The 22,060-nt window shown below is 43.3% G+C and overlaps 1 protein-coding gene across 2 annotated transcripts; it reads left to right on the forward strand.

Annotated features, from left to right (window-relative positions):
- Positions 1–296: 296 nt before the first annotated feature.
- ABRACL (ABRA C-terminal like) lies at positions 297–14,838 on the forward strand. Of its 2 annotated transcripts, none has more exons than XM_010379519.2 (3): positions 297–485; positions 5,762–5,828; positions 14,247–14,838. In XM_010379519.2, exons 2-3 carry the CDS (start codon positions 5,768–5,770, stop codon positions 14,429–14,431), a joined length of 246 nt encoding a protein of 81 aa, XP_010377821.1. In that variant the 5' UTR covers positions 297–485; positions 5,762–5,767; the 3' UTR covers positions 14,432–14,838. The 2 variants fall into 2 exon arrangements, with proteins under 2 accessions (XP_010377821.1, XP_030785239.1); XM_030929379.1 differs by lacking the exon at positions 297–485 and adding an exon at positions 742–933.
- Positions 14,839–22,060: the final 7,222 nt, after the last annotated feature.

Genomic DNA, 22,060 nt, shown 5'->3' on the forward strand with positions numbered 1-22,060 from the left:
GGCCCCCGGCGTCCGGAACCCATGAATGCCACGTTCTTTCTAGCTGCCTTCAGCAATTCGGGGGCGCTTTGTTTCTTACGTTGGGAGAGATATCCTGCAGGAAATCGACGCCCAGGATCAGCTGCAGATCCTGGGATCCTTGGCTCTGAGTAGCACGGTGGAAAGGTGGGGTAATCGAGGCTCCGGACCCGTTTTCCTAGGAGCCCAGGGCGCTCCACCTGTCTGGAGTCAGCTCCTTTCTTGAAACGTCTCCTCCCCTGAGTTTCCTCCTCATAGGCTTGTCCCTGGGAGTGTGGGCGGCCCCTTTCTTGAGCGCAGAAACACTTACTTTTCCCCCTACCCTGCTCCTCCTCCTCCACAGCCGTCTTTCTCTTTGCCTCAGCCACTTCCTTTCTTGGCCTCACTCTCCCCAGTGCACTGAAGGTACCCGGGTCCGGACCCACGCGGCGCCAGTTCTCCGGCGGGAAGGAAAACAGGGCAGAGAGGTGCGTGAGCGCCCGGGCAGATGTGGCTTAGGTAGCAGGGATGGACCGGGTGTCCGGGGTGCGCCGCCCGGCACTGCGGGCTGCGGTGAGAGTTGGGTCGGGAGGGGGTCAGGAGGGGGCCGGGAAGGGGCCCAGGGCGCGCGGAGGCTGCGACCGGCTGCGCTGAGACCCAGAGGGCTGGGGTCCCAGGAGGCGCGCGCCGCCCACGCCCCCACCTCTCGGGCCGACTTCCGCACTCGGCTCACGTGACGTTTCGCCGGTCGGGGGCGGACTGGGAAGCCAGCAGAAATGGAACGCTTTTTTACCGCGGTGCGACGTGTCGGCTTTGCACTTGGCGGTGGTTCAGGAGCCAGTTCTGCAGAGCAGGGTGGGGAAGGGCTGGGGCAAGGAGAGAGACTGCCCCAGGGAACGTGGTGGCCTCAGGGCAGTGGACTCTACAGCGCCGGAGGTGGGTGCGGCTCTGTGCGCTCCAGGTCAGGGGGTGCAGAGTCGTGAGGGGACACCAGGGGCTCCTGGAGCCCGGGGCAGGGTCCGTTTTCCTCTCCTGGTTTGGGCGCTCGCTCTTTCGGCGCTTCGGGATGCCCGGGCCACGGGGGAGACGGACCCGCGGCGCCGGGCGGGGAGCTGCGGAGACAAAGGCTTCCGGGACGCGGCCCTTCCCGGGCGCCAGCGGTGCAGCCCCGCAACTGGGGGCCCAGCCTGGCGCTCCCCAGCCCTGCACCGGTGCCGGCGCTGACCGTGTGATGATGGGCTGCAGGGCACGGGGTTAAGGGACCTCTACCAGGCAGAACCCCAAACTGGGAGCAGGATGGCCAAATATGGAGTGAGCGCGCCCCAGACCGGAGGGAGGAAGGAGCCCAGTCATCCTTTCACCCGCACCAGCTGCTTGTCCGCGATTGCGAAGGAGGGCTGAGAAAACGTGCCCAGCCGGAGTGTGTAAAGTTGGTTCCTGGTTCCAGACATACCTATTCCAGTAGGCTTTATTTCCTTGGATATTAGAAAATTTCCATGCATTGCCTCCAAACTTTTGAAAAATAACAATCCCCTGAGGGTCCTGAAATATATTCTAAAGTGTGTATTGATGGTGGGTTTCGCATTCTGCCCAGTCCTCCGACTTTACTCTTCCTTTGTGTTTCCCACGCACAAAGCCTAAATCGATTCTGCGACAATTAGAGTGCCCGGCCGGCATCTGCCTCGCCTTCCCTGGAGCATTTTCTTGTCTTCTGGTCCAGCCGCTCACCATTAAGCTCTTCCCCTTAGACTTGCTCTGCTTCTCACCTCTCCTCATTGTTCTTTTTTTTTTTTTTTTTCCTTAGACAGAGTTTCACGGTACTCGTGAGAATGTGTTACGTTCATACAACCAAATCAGGGTAATTGGGATATCCATCACCTTAAATATTGGTCTCTTCTTTATGCTAGGAACATTCAGCTTATTTGCTTTTAGCCATTTGGAAGTGTACAAGCCATTAATGTGAACTATAGTCACCCCACTGATCAATGCAACGTCGGGTCTTACTTCTTCTGTGTATTTATATCCGTCAACCTCTCTTCATCCCTCCACCCCCTTCATTGTTCTACATTTTGCGCACTGCAGTCCTGGGATTCTGTCCTTATTATAAAAGGCTATGGGTCTTTCAAGGATTGTGTCACAATAGGTATTTTTTTCCCCCTTTGTCCCTCTCCTTCCTAAATAATAAATAAATAAAACATGTCAAATTAAGTATGCTAGCAATTGTTTCTAAACCTGTTATTTTCCTATTTATAGTGGTCTGGGCAGGGAGCCTTTCTTACTTTGTAAGTATTTTGCCTTGGTAAGAGCTCAGCATGTCACATTTCATGTAAATCCCACTCACTATTATATTTAGTGTATTTGCGTAATGGCAAAAGAGGAAGAGGAAGGGGGGAAAGAAGAGCCACCACCGTGTGGTAGAAACAGCATTTAGTTGTGGGGCATTAACCCCTGTTTCGTTATCCTTCAAATGGGGATAAATAAATGCCTTGTAAGGTTCTTAGAACTACATGAATTAACGCAGATAAGGAGTGTGATGTGTAATTAAGTATAAAGAAACGCTGGTTGGCGTCCATGCTTAAAATTAGATAAACGTACATTTGCTTAATATAATGCAGGTATGCATGCTATATATAATAGATGGATTTCCCCTTTGATTCTCATTATTCAATGAGAGCTAAGTCTGAAGTGTGTTGCTGGTGTTGGGAGGAAGGAGTGAAGAAGGGTGTTAAAGAGGTAACATCTTTCTAGGGGGTCGGGAATCAGAGAATCAGAGAATTGGGGAGTTCCTTAATTTCTTTGGACATTTTCATTCTCCCTCTGTCCAGTACAGGCTAATTTCCTCATCATCCCTCACAGATCCTTACTATGTCTGCATGAATGTTTCTAGGAACAGGGTGCAAACTTTATTCATTGTTGGGCAATTTTAATTGCTAGAGAACTTTTTTATATGGCTCTCAAATCTGCCTTTCTATTACACTTATCCATCTTACCCAGTAGAGGAACACAAAGTCTATTCATAAAGTACATAAAAAAGAGCTTTAGTTTAGTTTTGTTTTGTTTTTAAAGCAGCAGTTCTTCTCTAAGCTAACTTCTTTAGAGTGCAAGTAATAGAAACTCAGTCAAACCAACACAAGCAAAAAGAGGAAAGATACTGGTTCACGTAGTTGGAAAGTCCAGGGTCTTATACAGGCTCAGCCATTGTTATATGACTGGACATTTCTTTGTGTTAGCTTTATTCCTGGCCAGCGGTTCTCATATGGTGGCCATTGACATCAGGGACTATAAACTAATATGTTAGAACCAAGTGGAAGGAGAGTGTCGTTTTACTAATAGTCCTAGCAAAATCACAGGGCTGAACCTAATTGTTCTGGATGGGCTCAGCTACCTTATGCCTCAAACCAATTATTCTGGCTCTGACCTGCCTCTGGAGCCCAGGGTAAGGCTCTACCCAGGATACATGGATTTAGCGTAAGGAGGGAAAGGCTTTATCCAAACAAAACTTAGACTGCCGGTGCCAGAATGGGAAATGGGTGCTGGGTAGACAAAACAACAGTTGCCCACTACACTGCTACTAATAGTTTTTTCCTACTTTTATTCTCATGGCATGGTGTTCAGGCTTAGTGGCTATGTACTCTGTGTATATTTTAGCTTTTTAGTATCGCTCTTAAACTATGTCTTGAATTGCATATAATGTTATAGATATGACTTCACCAACACAAAGTCCCCAATATTTGAACACTATAAGTTTTCATATTAAGTTTTATGAAGATGCATTTAATTGAATATTTTATGTTTTATTACAATCTAAGCTTCTTAAATTATAATATTCACACAAGCAACAGAGCAGATGGCAGTGGCACTTTTAATAATTAGCAGATAGAAAATCTAGTGTCCCAATCAATATCATGTAAGCAGGTAGTATATAGTCATAGGTGTCACTCTTGTTTTTAACAGCTAGCAAGAATTAGTTACAATCCATATGGATAAAGTTGTTTCTTGCAAATTATCACCCCGAAGGAAACCATACACACAACTCCACCTTTTTGGTCCCTTATTTGATTTGAAAAAATTATGATTTGAAAACAGACTGAACTGATGCATCTTCTACCCGGTTGCTCATACTTCCTGACATCCTGCAGGTGTACTTCCAATCCCTCTCATGCCTTTGTGTGTTCTTTTCAGTTCATGAGGTCAATATTTCTTTACCCTCTACTCTTAGTGCCAGACATGATACAACAGTGAGCATTATAGTCAATTCCCTGCAGAGGGGAGCTTACCCTGTGGTAGTGAAAGTCCAGAAATGTAATTCCAATTGGGTGAAATGAGGGGCACGGTGCTATGGGAACACAGTGAGGGAGTACTGCTTCTCCAGGGTTTCAGGGAAGGCTTTTATTTAAGCTGGAGCAGGATGTGTGTGAATTAGCCCCTGGAAAGAGGAATAGCTATAGTCTGAATTGAAGCCATAGTGTGTGTGAAGGCTGGAGGTGAGAGAGAGAGCAAGGGGCATTTGAGAGATTAAAAAGTCCCATGTGGCTACAGCCTAGAGTTCAAGGGGGTGGAAGAGGCTAGAACAGTGTGCAGAACCCAGCTGTTGGAGGACTTAGTGAGCCAAGGAAAGGCTCAACTTCTGTTTTATTCTGAACTCCTTATCTGCAGATGAATGATCTTCACCACAAGCTATTTATTGCAATCGGATTTAAGGCCATGATGTCCCTGTATGTCACTGGATTGACAGGATGGTATTAAAATTGCTGTTGTGGCCGGGCGTGGTGGCTCAAGCGTGTAATCCCAGCACTTTGGGAGGCCGAGACGGGCGGATCACGAGGTCAGGAGATCGAGACCATCCTGGCTAACACGGTGAAACCCCGTCTCTACTAAAAAATACAAAAAACTAGCCGGGCGAGGTGGCAGACGCCTGTAGTCCCAGCTACTCCGGAGGCTGAGGCAGGAGAATGGCGGGAACCCGGGAGGCGGAGCTTGCAGTGAGCTGAGTTCCGGCCACTGCACTCCAGCTTGGGCGACAGAGCAAGACTCCGCCTCAAAAAAAAAAAAAACAAAAAACAAAAAACAAAACACAATAAAATTGCTGTTGTATTGATCTGCCTCCCCCACTAGACTGGCTCCTGAAGAGCAGGGAGTGTGTGTCAGTTTATTCTGGGGTGTCCAGCCCCTAGCTTAGGCCTGCCTCAAGTGTGCTGTGCGTTTTCTCCTTTGTTGCCTTGCTTTACGTATGCATTTCCTCCTGTATAGAGTGCCCTACCCTACCTGTCATGCTGGACCACTCCTCCCCAGTGACCTCCCAAGAAGCCTCCTGCTGCTTACTCCTTTGTGCTTCCATATGCCTTGGACCCACCACTCAAAGAGTATTTGTCACATTGCTCTTCATTGCAGGCCCTCATTTGCCTTTAGAATGTGAGATCCCTGAGGGCAGATCCTGTGCTACACACCTTTTGTATTTTCGGTGCCTAGCAGGGTACCATGAAGAAGACCTACTCAGAGTGAATCGTGGGGGCAAGGAGAATGTCTGTATTCTCCCCCACAGATGTGGAGAATAGGAGTGCAGGCAGCTAAGGGGGCGGTTACAAAGGTAGAGGGAAAATGGGGACACTTCAGTGCCACATGCATCACACAAATATTTTTAGGAAAAGGGACATGGTAAATTAATAGTGACAAATGCGACATGAACAAGACAAAGGGCCCTTGGATTTGGATGTGCTTAATGGAATGTAATGGTGATAATTTAGACTTCCTTTTTCTCTCCCAGGCAGCAATGAATGTGGATCATGAGGTTAACCTCTTGGTGGAGGAAATTCATCGTTTGGGTTCAAAAAGTAAGTATCTAACGGAGATAGAGTATTTCTCGTGGCTTTACCTTGAACAGGTGAGACTGGCATGCTGGAGAAGCCTAGAAGGGGTCACCCAGGGGTTCAGGACAGAGGTATGGCAGCTCTGCCCACAGCCCCAGGTGGTAACTGCCCTTAGCCAGGAAGTGATATCTGGAGACACAGGGCTTTTGGGGTATTGTGATTCTGATACAGAGAATGGTTGAGATATTTCATTATTTTTTCAATAGAAAGCAAATTACTAAGCTTCTTTCATCTGACTACATTGAAATTTGGTAATTGAATCATATTCAAATTTTTACTTATCATATTATTAAAATTCATGTTTTCTGCTTTGTTCTGCCATCATTTTACAAACTTCTTTTTTAAAATCATCTTATCTAAAATGTCATCATTTTACACACTTGTAAATGACTACGGACTTACATTGAAATTATACTAAATTATACTAAATTGTCTTTATTTTCTCCAAATCTCAAATCTTGAGTTTTGTATAATCAGGTATTAAGTAAGATAACTAAAATAAATCATCCTTTAGGTAGTGTTTAAGAACAATTATCTTTTTCTTCAGCAATAACTAGGCAGCTTCCTTGAAGATAGTGACATGCAAAATGGGTAGTATTCGCGTCTTCTTCCTAAGTTTTAATGAAAATTACTATTATACTTGTGGCTTTAGGTATTTGGTACATCTCAGATGAGACATGCAAGAATTTGGGGAACATTTTGAAAATAATAAGAATAATAGATGTATTCAGCAACAACTAGGATAATAGGACTGGAAGTTTTAAAATTACATCATGTAAGTGAAAACCCGTTCTAGAAAGTCCCTCAGAAGCTCTCAAGGTTTGTGTCATTATAGTTTGATTCTTCTTAAAGCACTGTCTGTTCATGAATCACAAATCCTTTGAAGTAACAGGACAGACTTGGAAAATTCCATTAAGCCATTAATATCAAATGTCCCCTGCAATGGTTTTCTGTTCCTGCTGTAACAGATTGCCACAAATTTAGTGATGTAAAACAACACATGTAATATCTTAAGAGTTCTGTAGGTCAGGAGTTTGACAAGGGTCTTGCTGGAGTAAGATTAAGGTGTTGGCAGGGGACTCCTTTCTATAGGTTCCAGGAGGGAATCAGTTTCCTTGCCTTTTCCAGCTTCTAGAGGTGGCCTTGGCTCATGGTCCCCTTTCTCTGTCTTAAAGCGAGCAGGAGCTGATTGAGTCCACACGTTGCATCACATCAACCTCCTCCACTTTTTCTTTTAAGTTTGTTTGTTTGAGACAGAATCTTACTCTGTTGCTTAGGTTGGAGTGCAGTGGTGCAATCTCGGCTCACTGTAACCTCCCACCTCCCGGGTTCAAGCGATTCTCCTGCCTCAGCCTCCCGAGTAGCTGGAATTATAGGCACCTGCCACCATGCTCAGCTCATTTTTGTAGTTTTAGTAGAGATGAGGTTTCACCATGTTGGCCAGGCTGGTCTTGAACTCCTGACCTCAGGTGATCCATCCACCTCGGCCTCCCAAAATGCTTGATTACAGGTGTGAGCCACCACACCCAGCCCAGTTTCTTGTATTTTTATTAGGATGGGGTTTCACTGGCCAGGTGCGGTGGCTCACGCCTGTAATCCCAGCACTTTGGGAGGCCAAGGCAGTTGGATCACGAGGTCAAGAGTTCGAGGCCAGCCTGGCCAACATGGTGAAACCCTGTCTCTACTAAAGATACAAAAAAAAAAAAATTAGCCGGGTGTGGTGGCGTGTGCCTGTAATCCCAGCTACTGGGGAGGTTGAGGCAGGAGAATCTCTTGAACCCGGGAGGCGGAGGTTGCGCCAAGATTGCGCCACTGCACTCCAGTCTGGGCAGTGGGGCAAGACTCCGTCTCACAAAACAAACAAACAAACAAGCAAACATAAAAGAGATGGGGTTTCACCATGTTGGCCAGGCTGGTCTTGAACTCCTGGCCTTAAGTGATCCACCTGCCTCGGCCTCCCAAAGTGCTGGGATTACGGATGTGAGCCACCATGCCTGGCCTGCCTCCCTCTTCTGTTTTAAGGACTTTTTGGATTACACTGGGCTCACCCAGGTAATCTAGGATTCCTCCCTGTCGTGGAGTCCTTAATTGAATTGTATCTGAAAAGTCCCTTTTGCCATGTGAGGTAACATATAGATTCTAGAGATTGGACATGGATATCTTCTGGGGCCTATTACTTTAGGCCTATTACTCCTATTACTTCCTATTACTCCCTCTTTTTTTGTCTTAGTCACTCTATTTCTATATCAAACCCAAGTCATCATTACTGAAATGTACCAAGAAAAGATAAATGAGGCATTTTAAAGTTGGTGTGGACTCTTAAGTCCTAAGGTAGTCAACAACTAAGTGAGTTGAATCATATGATCAGTTAATACTTATTGAGTATCTATATGTGCTAATAACTGTGTAGTACAAGTGGTATAAAGTGTGTTCCTTTTCCTCAGGGATTTTACTACTTAGTTGATGAAAACAAATAAAATCTCATAGTCCAGGTGCCATGGCTCAGGCCTGTAATCCTAGCACATCAGGAGGCCAAGGTGGGAGGATCATGTAAGCCCAGGAATTCAAGACCAGCCTGGGCAACAAAGTAGGATCCCATCTCTACAAAAAAATTGAAAAATTAGCCAGGCATGGTGGCATACAACTGTGGTCCCAGCTGTACTGGAGGCTGAGGCAGGAGGATTGCATGAGCTCAGGACGTTGAGGCTGCAGTGAGCTGTGTTGAAGCCATTGCACTCCATCCTGTGGGACAGAGTGAGACCCTATCTCAAAACAAAAAGAAAAACAATAAAAAACTCATGAGGCAATTATCAGAAAAAAAAATGGTATGCTGAACTATGAAGTGCTGACATGCAATATGGTCCCTTCAAAATAGATTATTGGAAGTTGTAGTAGTTGGGGGCACTCAGTGAAGTCTTGCATCTCAGGTAGGACTTTGAAGTGTAGGGCAGGTCAGTTTAGGGGGAAATCCATGAGTTGGTTTTGGAATGGGAATGAATGTATTGTTTGAAGAGAACACTGAGAAGACATTGGAAAATGTAATTTATTTAGTTTCTTTTTTGAGACGGAGTCTCGCTCTGTCGCCCGGGCTGGAGTGCAGTGGCACCATCTTGGCTCACTGCAACCTCTTGTCTTCTAGGTTCAGGCGATTCTTGTGCCTCAGCCTCCCTGGTAGCTGGTATTACAGGTGTCCATCAGCACGCCTGGTTAAGTTTTGTATTTTCAGTAGAGATGGGGTTTTGCCATGTTGACCGGGCTGGTCTCGAACTTCTGGCCTCAAGTGGTCCGTCTGCCTCGGCCTCCCAAAGTGTTGGGATTACAGGCATGAGCCACTTCGTCTGGCCATGATGTGTTTAGTTTCCTAATCAAAGAAATCAACAATCTTCCCTAACTCAATTTTTCTCCCACCCATTTCACCACACCCACTTGATGGAGGCCTGATGAGTCTTATTTTCCACAGTGATGCCCCTCCTGTTCTTCCTCCCACACTCCTGTTTTTTTCCTGAGCTCAGTGAGGTCATCTTACTCTTGGCAGCATTATTATTGTTTTTTTCTTTTTCTTTTCTTTTCTTTTTTTTTTTTCTGAGACAAAGTCTTGCTCTGTTACCCACGCTGGAGTGCAATGGTGTGATCTTGGCTCACTGCAACCTCTGCCTCCTGGGTTCAAACAATTCTCCTGCCTCAGCCTCTTGAGTAGCTGGGATTACAGGCATCCGCCACCACTCCTGGCTGATTTTTGTATTTTTACTAGAGACAGTATTTCGCCATGTTGGCCAGACTGGTCTTGAACTCCTGGCCTCTTGTGATCCACCCGCCTCAGCCTTCCAAAGTGCTGGGATTGTAGACGTGAGCCACTGGGCCCAGCCGTGCATTACTGTTGTTTGGATAGTTATAGGTGTTAAAGGCATATTTCTAAAGATTTGTAGGATTTTCTTTTCTGTATCCATGTCAACCTAGTGTTTATTGGTCATATTCAGTTAGTTTTTAAATTCTAACCTTTACAGTACTAGTCATTATTCTGGTAAGGCAAACTGAAATTCCACTTCAAAATTAGCAGCTTTCACATTAGAAGACTTAAGATAATTATCATAACTTCTATAAGCATGGAAATACTTTTAATTTTGCAGCTTCATCAGGATACCTTGACTTTCTCATCCCTGGCAAAAGATGACTTACTGAGTTTGAAAGCATATGTAGATATGTGTAATCTTTGAATGTGTTATGGTTAATTATTTAAGTTGTATCTGGAGTGATTTTGCCTTAATCTACATATTATGAGCTCAAGATGAAAACTGATGAATTTAGTTTTATCTTTTCATTCAAAGTCAAATTCTTTAAAGTCTCATTTTTCATATAGTGAAAAAGATTAAATGGGGAGAGAGCACTTGGATATTTAAATTCTTCCATTCAACAAATTTTTTTTTAGTGTCCCCTTTGTGCTCAAGTGCTGGAGATGTAAAAATAAACAAAATTCCATCTCCATCTTTGAGGTTCTCTTTAGGTAGCTGAAAGGCAGACAAACTGGAAGTACCTAGAGGGAAGTAATTAACATGGGCTGTAAAGTTGGACTCTGTGAAAATGAATCCCAGCTCCTCTACATACTTGCTGTGTGACCTTGGCTACTTTACTAAATTTTTCTGTGCCTTGTTTTCCTTGTTTGTAAAGCAATAATACTCTACTTCAAGGACACATTTCTTCACATTAAAAAAATCTCTAAAATAGGCCGGGTGCGGTGGCTCACGCCTATAATCTCAGCACTTTGGGAGGCCAACACAGGCAGATTGCCTGAGGTCAGGAGCTCGAGACCAGCTTGGCTAACATGGTGAAACCTTGTCTCTACTAAACATACGAACATTAGCTGGGCGTGGTGGTGGGTGCTTGTAATCCCAGCTACTTGGGAGGCTGAGGCAGGAGAATCGCTTGAACCTGGGAGGCAGAGGTTGCAGTGAGCCAAGACCACACCATTGCACTCCAGTCTGGGCAACAAGAAGGAAACTCAAAATAAAAAAAAATAAATCTCTCAAATAAAAATGCATCATATAGTACATGGCATGCTATGGTTAAATTGGCAGTTTAATTGTAATATGAAATAATGATGCTTCTTGCAATCAGTTGTGTCTTATCTTCCATGAAATACAGATTAAGTGAATTTTAATGACTGTAAAATGCATCGAACAGTTCTGGATCATAGCAAGTACTCAATAAATGTTAGCTATTAATACTATAAATGATGGTGAACACTTGATAGATATATACTCAGTTTTATAAGAAGAGCTATTCACTCAACTGAGGGGCTCGTGAAGGACTTCTAGAAAAGGCGGCATTTGAATTCATTCCTGAAGAAAAATCATTTAGCTAGGAAAAAGTTTCTGGGTTTCTGGGCAGATGACTGAACATGGGCACTGTTACAAAGGCAGGATCTGTCATATCATCTTAGGCACAGCAAGCAGGTCATTGTGACTGAATCAGAAGGTACATGCAGTGATACGGCAGAAGGCCAGGCAAGTGGTAGATGCAAGGCCAGAGGATGAAGTACCTCTTCTGCGAGGCCGTGGACTTCTCTTTATTTAGAAGGTCACAGGGAGCCATTGAAATATTAAAGTAGGCTTGATGAGGTGGCTCACACCTGTAATCCCAGCACTTTGGGAGGCCAAGGTAGGAGAAATGCTTGAGCCCAGGAGTTCGAGACCTCGTCGCTATTAAAAATAAAAATAAATTAGGTGTGGTGGCGCATGCCTGCAGTCCCAGCTACGTGGGAGGCTTGGAAGGCTCAAGAGGATCTCTTGAGTCCAGGAGTTCGAGGTTGCAGTGAGCTATGATCACAGAACTGCCCTCCAGCCTGGGCAACAGATCAACACCCTGTCTCAAAAAAAGAAAAAAGAAAGAAAGAGGGATTAAAGTAGAAGAGTAACAATGAGCTTTGCATCTCATAAAGCTTCTTCCACATTTTTTCTTCCGCACCCATGTGGAGGATGTTTTGAGGGGCAAAAATGCAGAAAAGGAGGCTGGTATGGAGTTCTCAGCAGCTTGCAGTGACGCAGGTGAGAAACACTTAGGACCTGAACCAAGGAATTAACTGTCATTGGAGAGGAAAGGCAGTAGTCACAGACGACACAAAGAAGGTGGAATCACCCAAACATTTGTCAGATTGAGGGATGAGGGGGCATGAGAACTCCAAGATTACACCCAGGTTTCTGTCTCTGGTGCCTTTAAAAATTTTAACCAAAGTTGAGAATTTACTGTATGCTGGGCACTCTATAAAAGGCTTTTTCTTTATTATGTCTGTTAATCCTTGCAACAGCCCTGTGAGAGGTATTTTTACCCTCATTTGATGGATACCTGAAGTTCAGAGAGCTTGGAGGACTTGCCTGAGGTTACCAGCAGCTCCACTTCTATCTGTAATCAGTGATAGGTTCCTGTTGCACACAGTGTCATGCAGGTAGAAGTTGAAAAACCAAAGAGGTGCATCTTTGCTTTCCAGGCCAAACATGGTCAGATTCCCTGTTTTCCCTTTAGAACATCTTTCATCCTCCTTCTCATCTTAGGCGATCTACTTCAGGTGAGTAAACTACTCACGCTGGTCACTGTTCCCCCAGCCACCTTACTCATTTTTAGCCTTGCCTGTGGCTTGGCACACTATCCCTATTTGTGTCAGTCACAGCAGAGCCCCTGGTTGCTGATGGTCTGCTCAGTGTGTGCCAGGCAGTGTGCCGAGTGCTTTCGAACTGTGTCTCCTGGCAGCACCGAGAAAAAGATGTTCAGGTCCCCATTTTACACAGGAGGAAGCCAAGGCTTAGGGAGCTTTAAACAAGTTGCCCAAGGCCAAACGACTAGTAGATGGCAGAGATTTCCACTGAGGACTGTTAGGTTTTTGAAAAGCTCCGTGCATATCATCACAATGAAGCTGAGGAAAAAGAAAAAAGCTCCAGGTTATTGTCTCCTTTCAAGTCCGGAAGAGGTACTGCCTCCTCCATGAAGTCTTCCTTACCATTCTTGCCCAAAGACATCTTGCCCTCCTCTAAACTGTAAAATATATTTTCTTTTTTTCTTCTTTTTTTATTGAGACAGGGTCTCACTCTGTTGCCCAGGCTGGAGTGCACTAGCATGGTCATGGCTCACTGCAGCCTCGAACTCCTGGGCTCAAACAGCCCTCTGCTTCAGCCTCCTGAGTAGCTGGGATCACAGGTGCACTCCACCACACCCAGCTATTTTTATTTTATTTTTTTAGGAGAGAGATGGGCTCAGTATGTTGCTCAGGTTGGTGTCAAACTTCTGGGCTCAAGGTATCCTCCTACCTTGGCCTCCTAAAGTGCTGGGATTACAGGCATGAGCCACTGCACTCGGCCGGGATGTATTTTCTTTGCTTCTCATTTGGCATCCAATCACATACTGCTTTGTATTGTTGCTTTAACTTGTTATATGTATATTTCTTATTTCCTCATGGGACTGAGTCATTGCTTTGAAAGTTCGAAAGCAATTCTCTCCTTCCTTATATCTGTCTCTGGCGTCTTAACACAGTGCTGTGCTCACAGTAGGAGTTTGCCAAGCAGCCAGTCAGAAGTTCTCGCCAGGGAGTGTGGGCACTCAAGAACCTTTGGTCAAGAAATGGTCCTCTCCTCACTGTGATGGCCATCCTCTTGACCGTGGGTGTAGCTTTGGAAGGGAAGAACCTGCAGTAGAGGGGTAGGAAGGGATCAGGGATTCAGTCAAGTGATCAAAGGAATCACCCAAGGATAGGGAGGTGTCTCCCAGATTACTCTTGTCTCCAGGTTTTCAGGTTATTGATTTTTAACAGCAGATCCACTTTTGGTCTATCTTAACTTTCAATGTCTATGTTAAAAACTGGCCTCCAAATAAGATAATCTAGGGCTCATATGAAATACAGATTTCTGAGTCTACTACCAGGAATTCAGATTCAGTGGTCCTGATAAATGGCTGATGATAATGCATTTTTAAGGAGCCCCCACTCCCACCCTGGGGATTCCGGGTGTTCAGAACACACTTAGAGAAACACTGCTCTTGATCCTGGTTTTCTATTTTATTTGTAGTCTTTATTGATTCAAAAACTCACATAACAATTAACAAATAAAAATAGAGGGACATTTATCTGCAATATTAGCACTGTAGCACATTCAACTTTTGTGAATGTTTCTTGGTTCTCAGTCTTTGGATAATCCTAAGGCTAAGAGGCATATAACATGTATTTATTCCATTACTTTTTGGATCTGGGAAGAGAATATGTTGAATTTATGACTGTTAAATGTTAAATTGTAATCTTGGATAGCCCATAGTTAGAAATGTATTAAAGATTTTGTAAATCTGCCATACTTGACGGTAAGACACAGACTTTACATTTGCTAACAATGTATTTTCTCAAATTAGATGCTGATGGAAAGTTAAGCGTGAAATTTGGGGTCCTCTTCCGAGACGATAAATGTGCCAACCTCTTTGAAGCATTGGTAGGAACTCTCAAAGCTGCAAAACGAAGGAAGATTGTAACGTATTCAGGAGAGCTGCTTCTGCAAGGTGTTCATGATGATGTTGACATTGTATTACTGCAAGATTAATGTGGTTCACATATCTTTTATGTACTGCGATTTTTTGTTTCTGGTAAACTGGAATATAAAGTGAAAGAACAAACATTTGAACATACTTAATGTATTTTTATAGAAGTTTGTAAACAAAAGGAGATTAATGTTTTAGAAGTCTGTCCTTTTTTATATCTTGAAAGAAAATTTATGTATGATGCTATAAAATAAACAAATCCTATTATTTTTCTCAGGAATCTGGTTGGGAATTGTAGGCAATGAGGTTTTTTGGGAGGCGGGTACAGGGGAATGTTTGTTTCATAAATAATTAGACATTTTCTATAGATATTTGACATTCTGCAAAAGCAACAAGCAAATTGAAGACCAACTCCTATGAGAAATATTATAATGTTTATGTAATAAAGACATGTAGCTGTCTTAAAATTGCCTTATTTTGTCATTTAAGTATTTGTGTGCTTTTCAGAATTGAGTTTTTGTATCAATATTAGATAACTGCAGTAAAAGTTATGTTAATATGAAACAAATTGTCTCAGAACTACCAAATTTAAGTAATAGGAATGGCTGGGCACAGGTGCTCACACCTGTAATCCCAGCACTTTGGGAGGCCAAGGTGGGCAGATCACCTGAGGTCGGGAGTTCGAGACAGCTTGGCCAACATGGTGAAGCCCCATCTCTACTAAAAATACAAAAATTAGCTGGGTGTGATGGCACATGTCTGTAATACCCACTACTCTGGAGGCTGAGGTATGAGGGTCACCTGAACCCAGGAGGTGGAGGTTGCACTGAGCCAAGATCGCCCCACGGCACTCCAACCTGGGTGACAGAGTGAGACTCAGTCTCACAAAAAAAAAAAAAAAAAAAAAAAGGAAAAGAAAAAAGAAATAGGAATGGTTAGTGTTATGGTTGGACCCTATGCAAAATACTTATTTTGAGGCTGATTGTGTGCTTATTGCTGAGTTAGAGGACATGCCAAAAAATCTAACCTAAAAACTTCACATAAACTTCAAATTCTAGTTGGGTGACACCCATCTGAAACAATATGGGATAATCTCTGATTGCATGTTACGGAATTTAAAATGACTTGGAATACCAAGAAGAATAAAAGCAGTGAAAGCCACAGTGGCCAGGGGAGATATCCTGGAGGGGGCAGAGCTTGCATCGAGGAATGATTGCAGCTGATTATCTCGAGGGAAAAAAAGACGGGATGATGAGGGTGATGACTGAAGGAAAGGCAGAAGGACACAAATCGGCAAGGCATGATCTCGTGAAAGGCAAGATATCAGGCCAACTAGAATTCTGGGGAGAGAGGTGGTTCACTGGACAATGAAAGTGGGACCTGGGAAACCAAGAAGAGGAATCTGAACAGAAACTGGAGCAAGGACATTCCATGATGACAGTGATATTTAGTGCAGATGGCCCTGACACTAGTGATTCAGGTGGATTGTAGAGAGTGAAGAAGTGGTCAGACAAGCCAGCTGAAATGTTGCTCAGGATCCTCATGAGGATGATAACGCAAAGGCAGGGGAAGAAGGAACTCTAAGCATGTTTTTAAAATCAAAGCCCTCTCATCTGTACTCTTTCTGCTGTGACAGGACCCCAAATCAAAGTAGATCAAACAATATTAGAATTCACTGGCACTTGATGGTTATTGCTAACATTTATTGAGCATTTACAATGCTAATTCTCATATAACCCTGTGAAGTAGGTACTAATAGTACCTTCTATTTTATAGATGAGATAAGTGAGGCACAGAAAAGTCAAGTAACTTGTCCAAGTTCACCTAGGTAGAAAGTTGTAGAGTCTGAATTTTGAAATTGGACTCATCTAACTGGCAATTCCAGGGATGGCGCAGACTTTGAGTGTGGCTGGCTCCAGGGACTCAACAAAGTCAGAACTCTCTGTCTTTCCACATTGGCTCTCATGCCTTCTCTGGTTTGAGCTCTTTCTACTCTAAATAGACTCCCTGCATATAGCTGGGAAGATGCTTCTGGTAGTTGCAAATTCACTTATTCCTAGATTAGTAATTCTAGTAGAGAGAGCATTTATTATAATATCTAATTATGAATTCCAAGAAGGGAATTCTGATTGGTCTCACTGCAGTATAAACCTACCCCTTCGACCAATGACATTTACCAAGGGGATGAAACACCGTGAACTGACAGGCCACAGGTCACATGCTGGTTTCTCAGTGGGGATGGGGTGAGTTATTGTGCTTGACAACCTCATTTCAAATAAGAAAGGGGTAGTTTTCCAAAAGCAATGATGCTGGCTACATGGAAATGATGTAGGTTCACTGTAGAAATAAGAGACCTTTGGAAGAATGAATCCTTACCATTATGTGGCAGAAAATGAAAAGGTAAATGAGAAGCGATGGTAAAAAGCTACCACCATATATGCCCTCAGTGACTGAGAGAATAATGAACTAATTAACAGAGGTGGGAAAATTGGATGGAGAAGGAGGGCTAGTTTCAGGGAGTTTGATCTGAGCATGGCGAACTTGAGGTAGTTAAAGTAGAAATGTGTAGTAAGTAGGTGAGGATTTTCTTCTAGAACTCAGGCTAAGTAAAGGCTTAGGAGTGTAGACAGAGACTTGGGAATTGTGGTTCATGGTTGATTTTCACTTTTTTTTTTTTTTTTTTTTTGAGACGGAGTCTTGCTCTGTCGTCCGGGCTGGAGTGCAGTGGCCGGATCTCAACTCACTGCAAGCTCCGCCTCCCGGGTTTACGCCATTCTCCTGCCTCAGCCTCCCGAGTAGCTGGGACTACAGGCGCCCGCCAACTCGCCCAGCTAGTTTTTTTGTATTTTTAGTAGAGACGGGGTTTCACCGTGTTAGCCAGGATGGTCTCGATCTCCTGACCTCGTGATCCGCCCGTCTCGGCCTCCCAAAGTGCTGGGATTACAGGCTTGAGCCACCGCGCCTGGCCCGATTTTCACTTTAATTTTGATTTGTATAGATAATTCTACTTCTGCCTGTCTTAGTAACATTAAATTGAAATTTTATTTATCAGGCACTTAGAAAATACAAAAGACAAACAATCTACAGGCTTTGCAAAAGTCTAGGCTGAGAAACTGAAGCAACCTTTAGATGGAAGCAATGTAGGAAGCCCAAAGAAGTCTAAGAATTTTATGAGGTGGCTGACCTTGTGTAATCAAAAAGACTTAAAAAATCTATAGAAGTTGAAATTGTTACTCAGTCTGTCATGATTTGTTTAATGTCTTTTTGGTGAGCATCAAATGAAGTTTAGTTTCAAGCCCTTGATGATTTAACATTTAATGAATATCTTCCAGAGAAGGTATATTCATGTGATTGTTCAGTTATTTAAAGAAAACTGACAGAGTATCATTTCTATCTACCATTGATATCGACAATACAGTTTTATGTTTTTTCCTTTAGATTCAAGATGGTTAGTCCTTTGTATCAACTTCACATATAGATAGTTCTTTTATTTGGATCATGGTCTTAAAATTTAAAATCATAGATTTGATTTTTTTGAGTTATGAATATACTCCTGTGAATTTTGAGCTGTGAATACAGTGAAAATACTCCTTCTTGGCCATTAGCTGCATTCCAATTAATTATCTCAGTAATAAGTGCCATTGGCTACAGTTGGCTGGGAATTAGAGATGATCAACAGTTGTACACCAACATTCCTTTATTCACACAATGAAAATATGGAACATCTACTTTGTTCAAGTCACTGTTCTAGGCATTAGGAAAGACTAAAGCAAAGTAAAAATAAATAAAATACAATTCTAGTCCTCCAAAAACCCCAAGTAGTACTATGTATTATTAATAAATAGTATAAAAGAAGCTTTGGGTAAATGATATAGGGATATGGGTACAAAGATGAAGAATCATTCCTGGGGAGACCTGGGGGCTTTCATGGATAAAGTGAAGTTTCCTGGGGCTTTAAAGCAATAGAATAATAGGGTAGGACTTTAGGGGTAGAGTCGCTACTGCATACAAAATCAGAGAAAGGCAAGTAATTTGAGGTATGGAAGGAAAGAGGCGTAACAACAGTTGAGGCTAGAAAGGAAGGTTGGGACATTGATTTTGAACCTTTAGGACAGAAGAAACCATTCTAAGTGTATGTCTTAATAATGGTGAATTACAAAGAACTGTAAAAAAACTTACATAAAATAATTCGATAAGTACCACTAATTATAAAGAAACTTTAATTTTTAACTTCTGTAACATTGCTATTTTGTATATTGAGATTACATAACACAATCTATAATTATAGCTTATCATCTTCATAGTGAATGACTGTTCACTGAAAACTGATTAAAGTTACCACGTTTGCATACTTGAATTTTCTTAAGCTCCTATCATAGGAAGTCCAAGCATGCCCTAGTGTCCCGGAGTGACAATTTAAAAATAAGTTACTGGCTGAGTACAGTGGTTCACACTTATCCCAGCACTTTGGCAGGCCAAGGCAGGAGGATCACTTGAGTGCTGGAGTTCCAGACCAGCCTAGGCAACAAAACAAGACACCCATCTCTACAAAAAACTAAAAAAATTAGCTGGGGTGTGGTGGCGTGACCCACTACAGTCTCCACTACTTGGGAGGCTTTCGTAGATACCTAGGAATTCAAGGCTGTTGTGAGCCATGACCATGCCACTGCATGCCAGCCTGAGTGTCAGAGTGAAATTCTGCCTCTAAATAAATAAATAAATAATGGCCAGGTGCGGTGGCTCATGCCTGTAATCCCAGCACTTTGGGAGGCCAAGGCGGGCGGGTCATTAGGTCAAGTGATCAAGACTATCCTAGCCAAAGTGGTGAAACCCCGTTTCTACTAAAAATACAAAAATTAGCTGGGTGTGGTGGCGCATGCCTGTAGTCCCAGCTACTCAGGAGGCTGAGGCAGGAGAATCACTTGAACCTGGGAGGCAGAGGTTGTCACGAGCCGAGATCGCGCCACTGTACTCCAGCTTGGCGACAGAGTGAGACTCCATCTCAAAAAAAAAATACATATAAAAATAAATAAATAATTAAATATGTTACAGACCAGGTAACTTAATATGTTGATGCAATTGTCTTTTCCTCCCGTCAGCCGATAATTGTCCATATACCATTACAATAGCCAAAATTAGAAAAGAGGAGGAGGGCAAATGATTGAGCAGGGTTGAAAAGGTGGAATGGATTAGATAATTCCCAAACCCGATGAACTGAGGTTTCAACAAATGCCTATTTAACATAATTTAAAGATTACTGACATTGTTATCTCATTTTCAATACAATGGCAGAGTCACTGAAGCTACCTGAAGCTAAAATGTAAAATTAACTTTTGAAAAGAAATTATTTCAGAATCCAGGATTCTACCATCAACAGCAGTTATAACATTTACAAGCCAGAAAAAAAAAAAAAAAGTTACAGAAATGTGGATCTGAGGAATTTGTCGTAAGGAAACAGTGACATCCCAGATTTCCCTAGTGTCTGAGCACAATTCCTACAATTCCAGACAATAAGGAGGAACAGTTCAATGAACTGACAGACAAAATACAAACATGTTATGGCAAAGGAACAAGCTGATTTCTCTGTGTCATGAGGTATTGGACTCAGTATAGCCTCATAAATCTAGAAAAACTCAAGAGAAATGCATGTACCTTTAATTTATTTATAGACAAATAATCTCTGGCTTTCCAGTTTCTTCAAAAAGGTTATAAATAACTCTTCAAAGAAAACCAGCTCCTCAGGAGTCTTTTTTGATGAGAAATCTGAAACAACCACACTTTTCTGGAAGACGGATCTATCCGAAAATTCCTCTCCTGTTGTTTTTATCTCTAGCAGCCTCAATAAACGGTTCCTTAAAAAAATAATTTTTTTTTGTCCTCCTTTAGTTGAATGTTTCAGTTAGACACTTTGGGCTAGAAGGAATGGAGATTCACTTAGCCGGGTAAAAGGGGTTAACCGTCAGGATGTATACGGGGCAACTAGGAAGATATGGGAATCCACTGAAAGCCAAAAGAGGGCCATTTACCATTATAGGACCTCTACAGACTGAGGGCTGTTAACCCAGAACGTGTCAGAATGGCTTTTGTAGCTCTTTCAACATCTAAATACTCTGGGGGCTGAGTGTGGTGATTTACACCTGTAATCCCAGCACTTTGGGAGGTCAAGGTGGGAGGATTACCTGAGGTCAGGAGTTCCAGACCAGTCTGGCCAACATGCTGAAACCCCATCTCTACTGAAAATACAAAAATTAGCCAGGTGTGGTGGTACATGCCTGTAATCCCAGCTACTCAGGAGGCTGAGGCAGCAGAATTGCTTCAACCTGGGAGGTGGAAGTTGTAGTGAGCCGAGATCTCACCACTGCACTCCAGCCTGGGCAACAGAGCCAGACTCCATCTCAAAAATAAAATAAAATGAAATAAAAATAATAAATAAATAAATAAATAAATAAATAAATAAATTAATACTCTGGAGATTCTGATTCAGTAGATCCGGATGAGGCCCAAGCATTTCCATGAAGAAGCGTCTCACAAGTTGCTTCTGATGGGCAGCTCTGGTGAAGAACTAGCCTTTACTGCACTGGGGCCTCCTGGTTAACACCACTCTGTTGTTTTCACAGATCCAGTTTGATACGATTTGGCTGTGTTAACCCAAATCTCGTCTTGAAAGCTCCCATGATTCCCACGTGTTGTGGGAGGGACCCAGTGGGAGATAACTGAATCATGGGGCGGTTTTCCCCCATACTATTCTTTTGATAGTGAATAAGATTCAAGAGATCTGATGGTTTTATAAGGGAAAACTCCTTTTGCTTGGTTCTTATTCTCTTTTTTGCCTGCTGCCATGTAAGACGTGCCTTTCACCTTCCGCCATGATTGTGAGGCCTCCCCAGCCACATGGAACTGGAGTCTCGCTCTGTCGCCCAGCCTGGACTGCAGTGGCCAGATCTCAGCTCACTGCAAGTTCTGCCTCCCGGGTTTACGCCATTCTCCTGCTTCAGCCTCCCGAGTAGCTGGGACTACAGGCGCCTGCCACCTCGCCCGGCTAGTTTTTTGTATTTTTTTTTTTAGTAGAGACGGAGTTTCACCATGTTCGCCAGGATGGTCTCGATCTCCTGACCTCGTGATCTGCCTGTCTCGGCCTCCCAAAGTGCTGGGATTACAGGCTTGAGCCACCGCGCCCGGACTCTTTTTTTTTTTTTTTTTTTTTTTTTTTTTAATAAATTACCTAGTCTCAGGTATGTCTTTATCAGCAGTGTAAAAATGGACTAAAACACAGTTCTTTCTGTTTACTTCTCTTTATGCTTCTAATTAGCTTCCTCAACCTCTATCTTTTCTCTAATTCATAGCTTCTACTTAATCTTTGGTTTGTTCCCTCATTATTTTGATTTATTGGTGTCTGTTCTTGCTGCTAGCAGTCTCATGCTGTACAAGGTCTGAATTCAAATAGATAGGAAAATCCAGAGTAGCTCAGTTTGTCCCTAGTTGATAACTTTATGCTCCAAGCCACCTCATAGGTCATTGACCAGCCCAGGATTGGCTGGGTTGGCTGCCTACCCCTGGTCCAATCAGTTGTGGCTGTGATTAGGGGATGGAAGAGCTGGGCAAATGGCTGTCTCGAGTTCCCGCAACAGGATCAGGGAGCTGAGCTGCCTCCTCAGTGCCTGTGGATCCGGCAGACGTTGTGAATGCATTCT

The sequence above is a fragment of the Rhinopithecus roxellana genome, chromosome 4, assembly GCF_007565055.1.
Source record: "Rhinopithecus roxellana isolate Shanxi Qingling chromosome 4, ASM756505v1, whole genome shotgun sequence".
NCBI lineage: Eukaryota > Metazoa > Chordata > Mammalia > Primates > Cercopithecidae > Rhinopithecus > Rhinopithecus roxellana.

Coding starts and splice junctions, on each gene's coding strand:
- ABRACL (XM_010379519.2), top strand. CDS start 5,768: ATGAATGTGGATCATGAGGTTAACCTCTTGGTGGAGGAAATTCATCGT. Junction 5,829..14,246: donor TCATCGTTTGGGTTCAAAAA/GTAAGTATCTAA, acceptor TTCTCAAATTAG/ATGCTGATGGAAAGTTAAGC.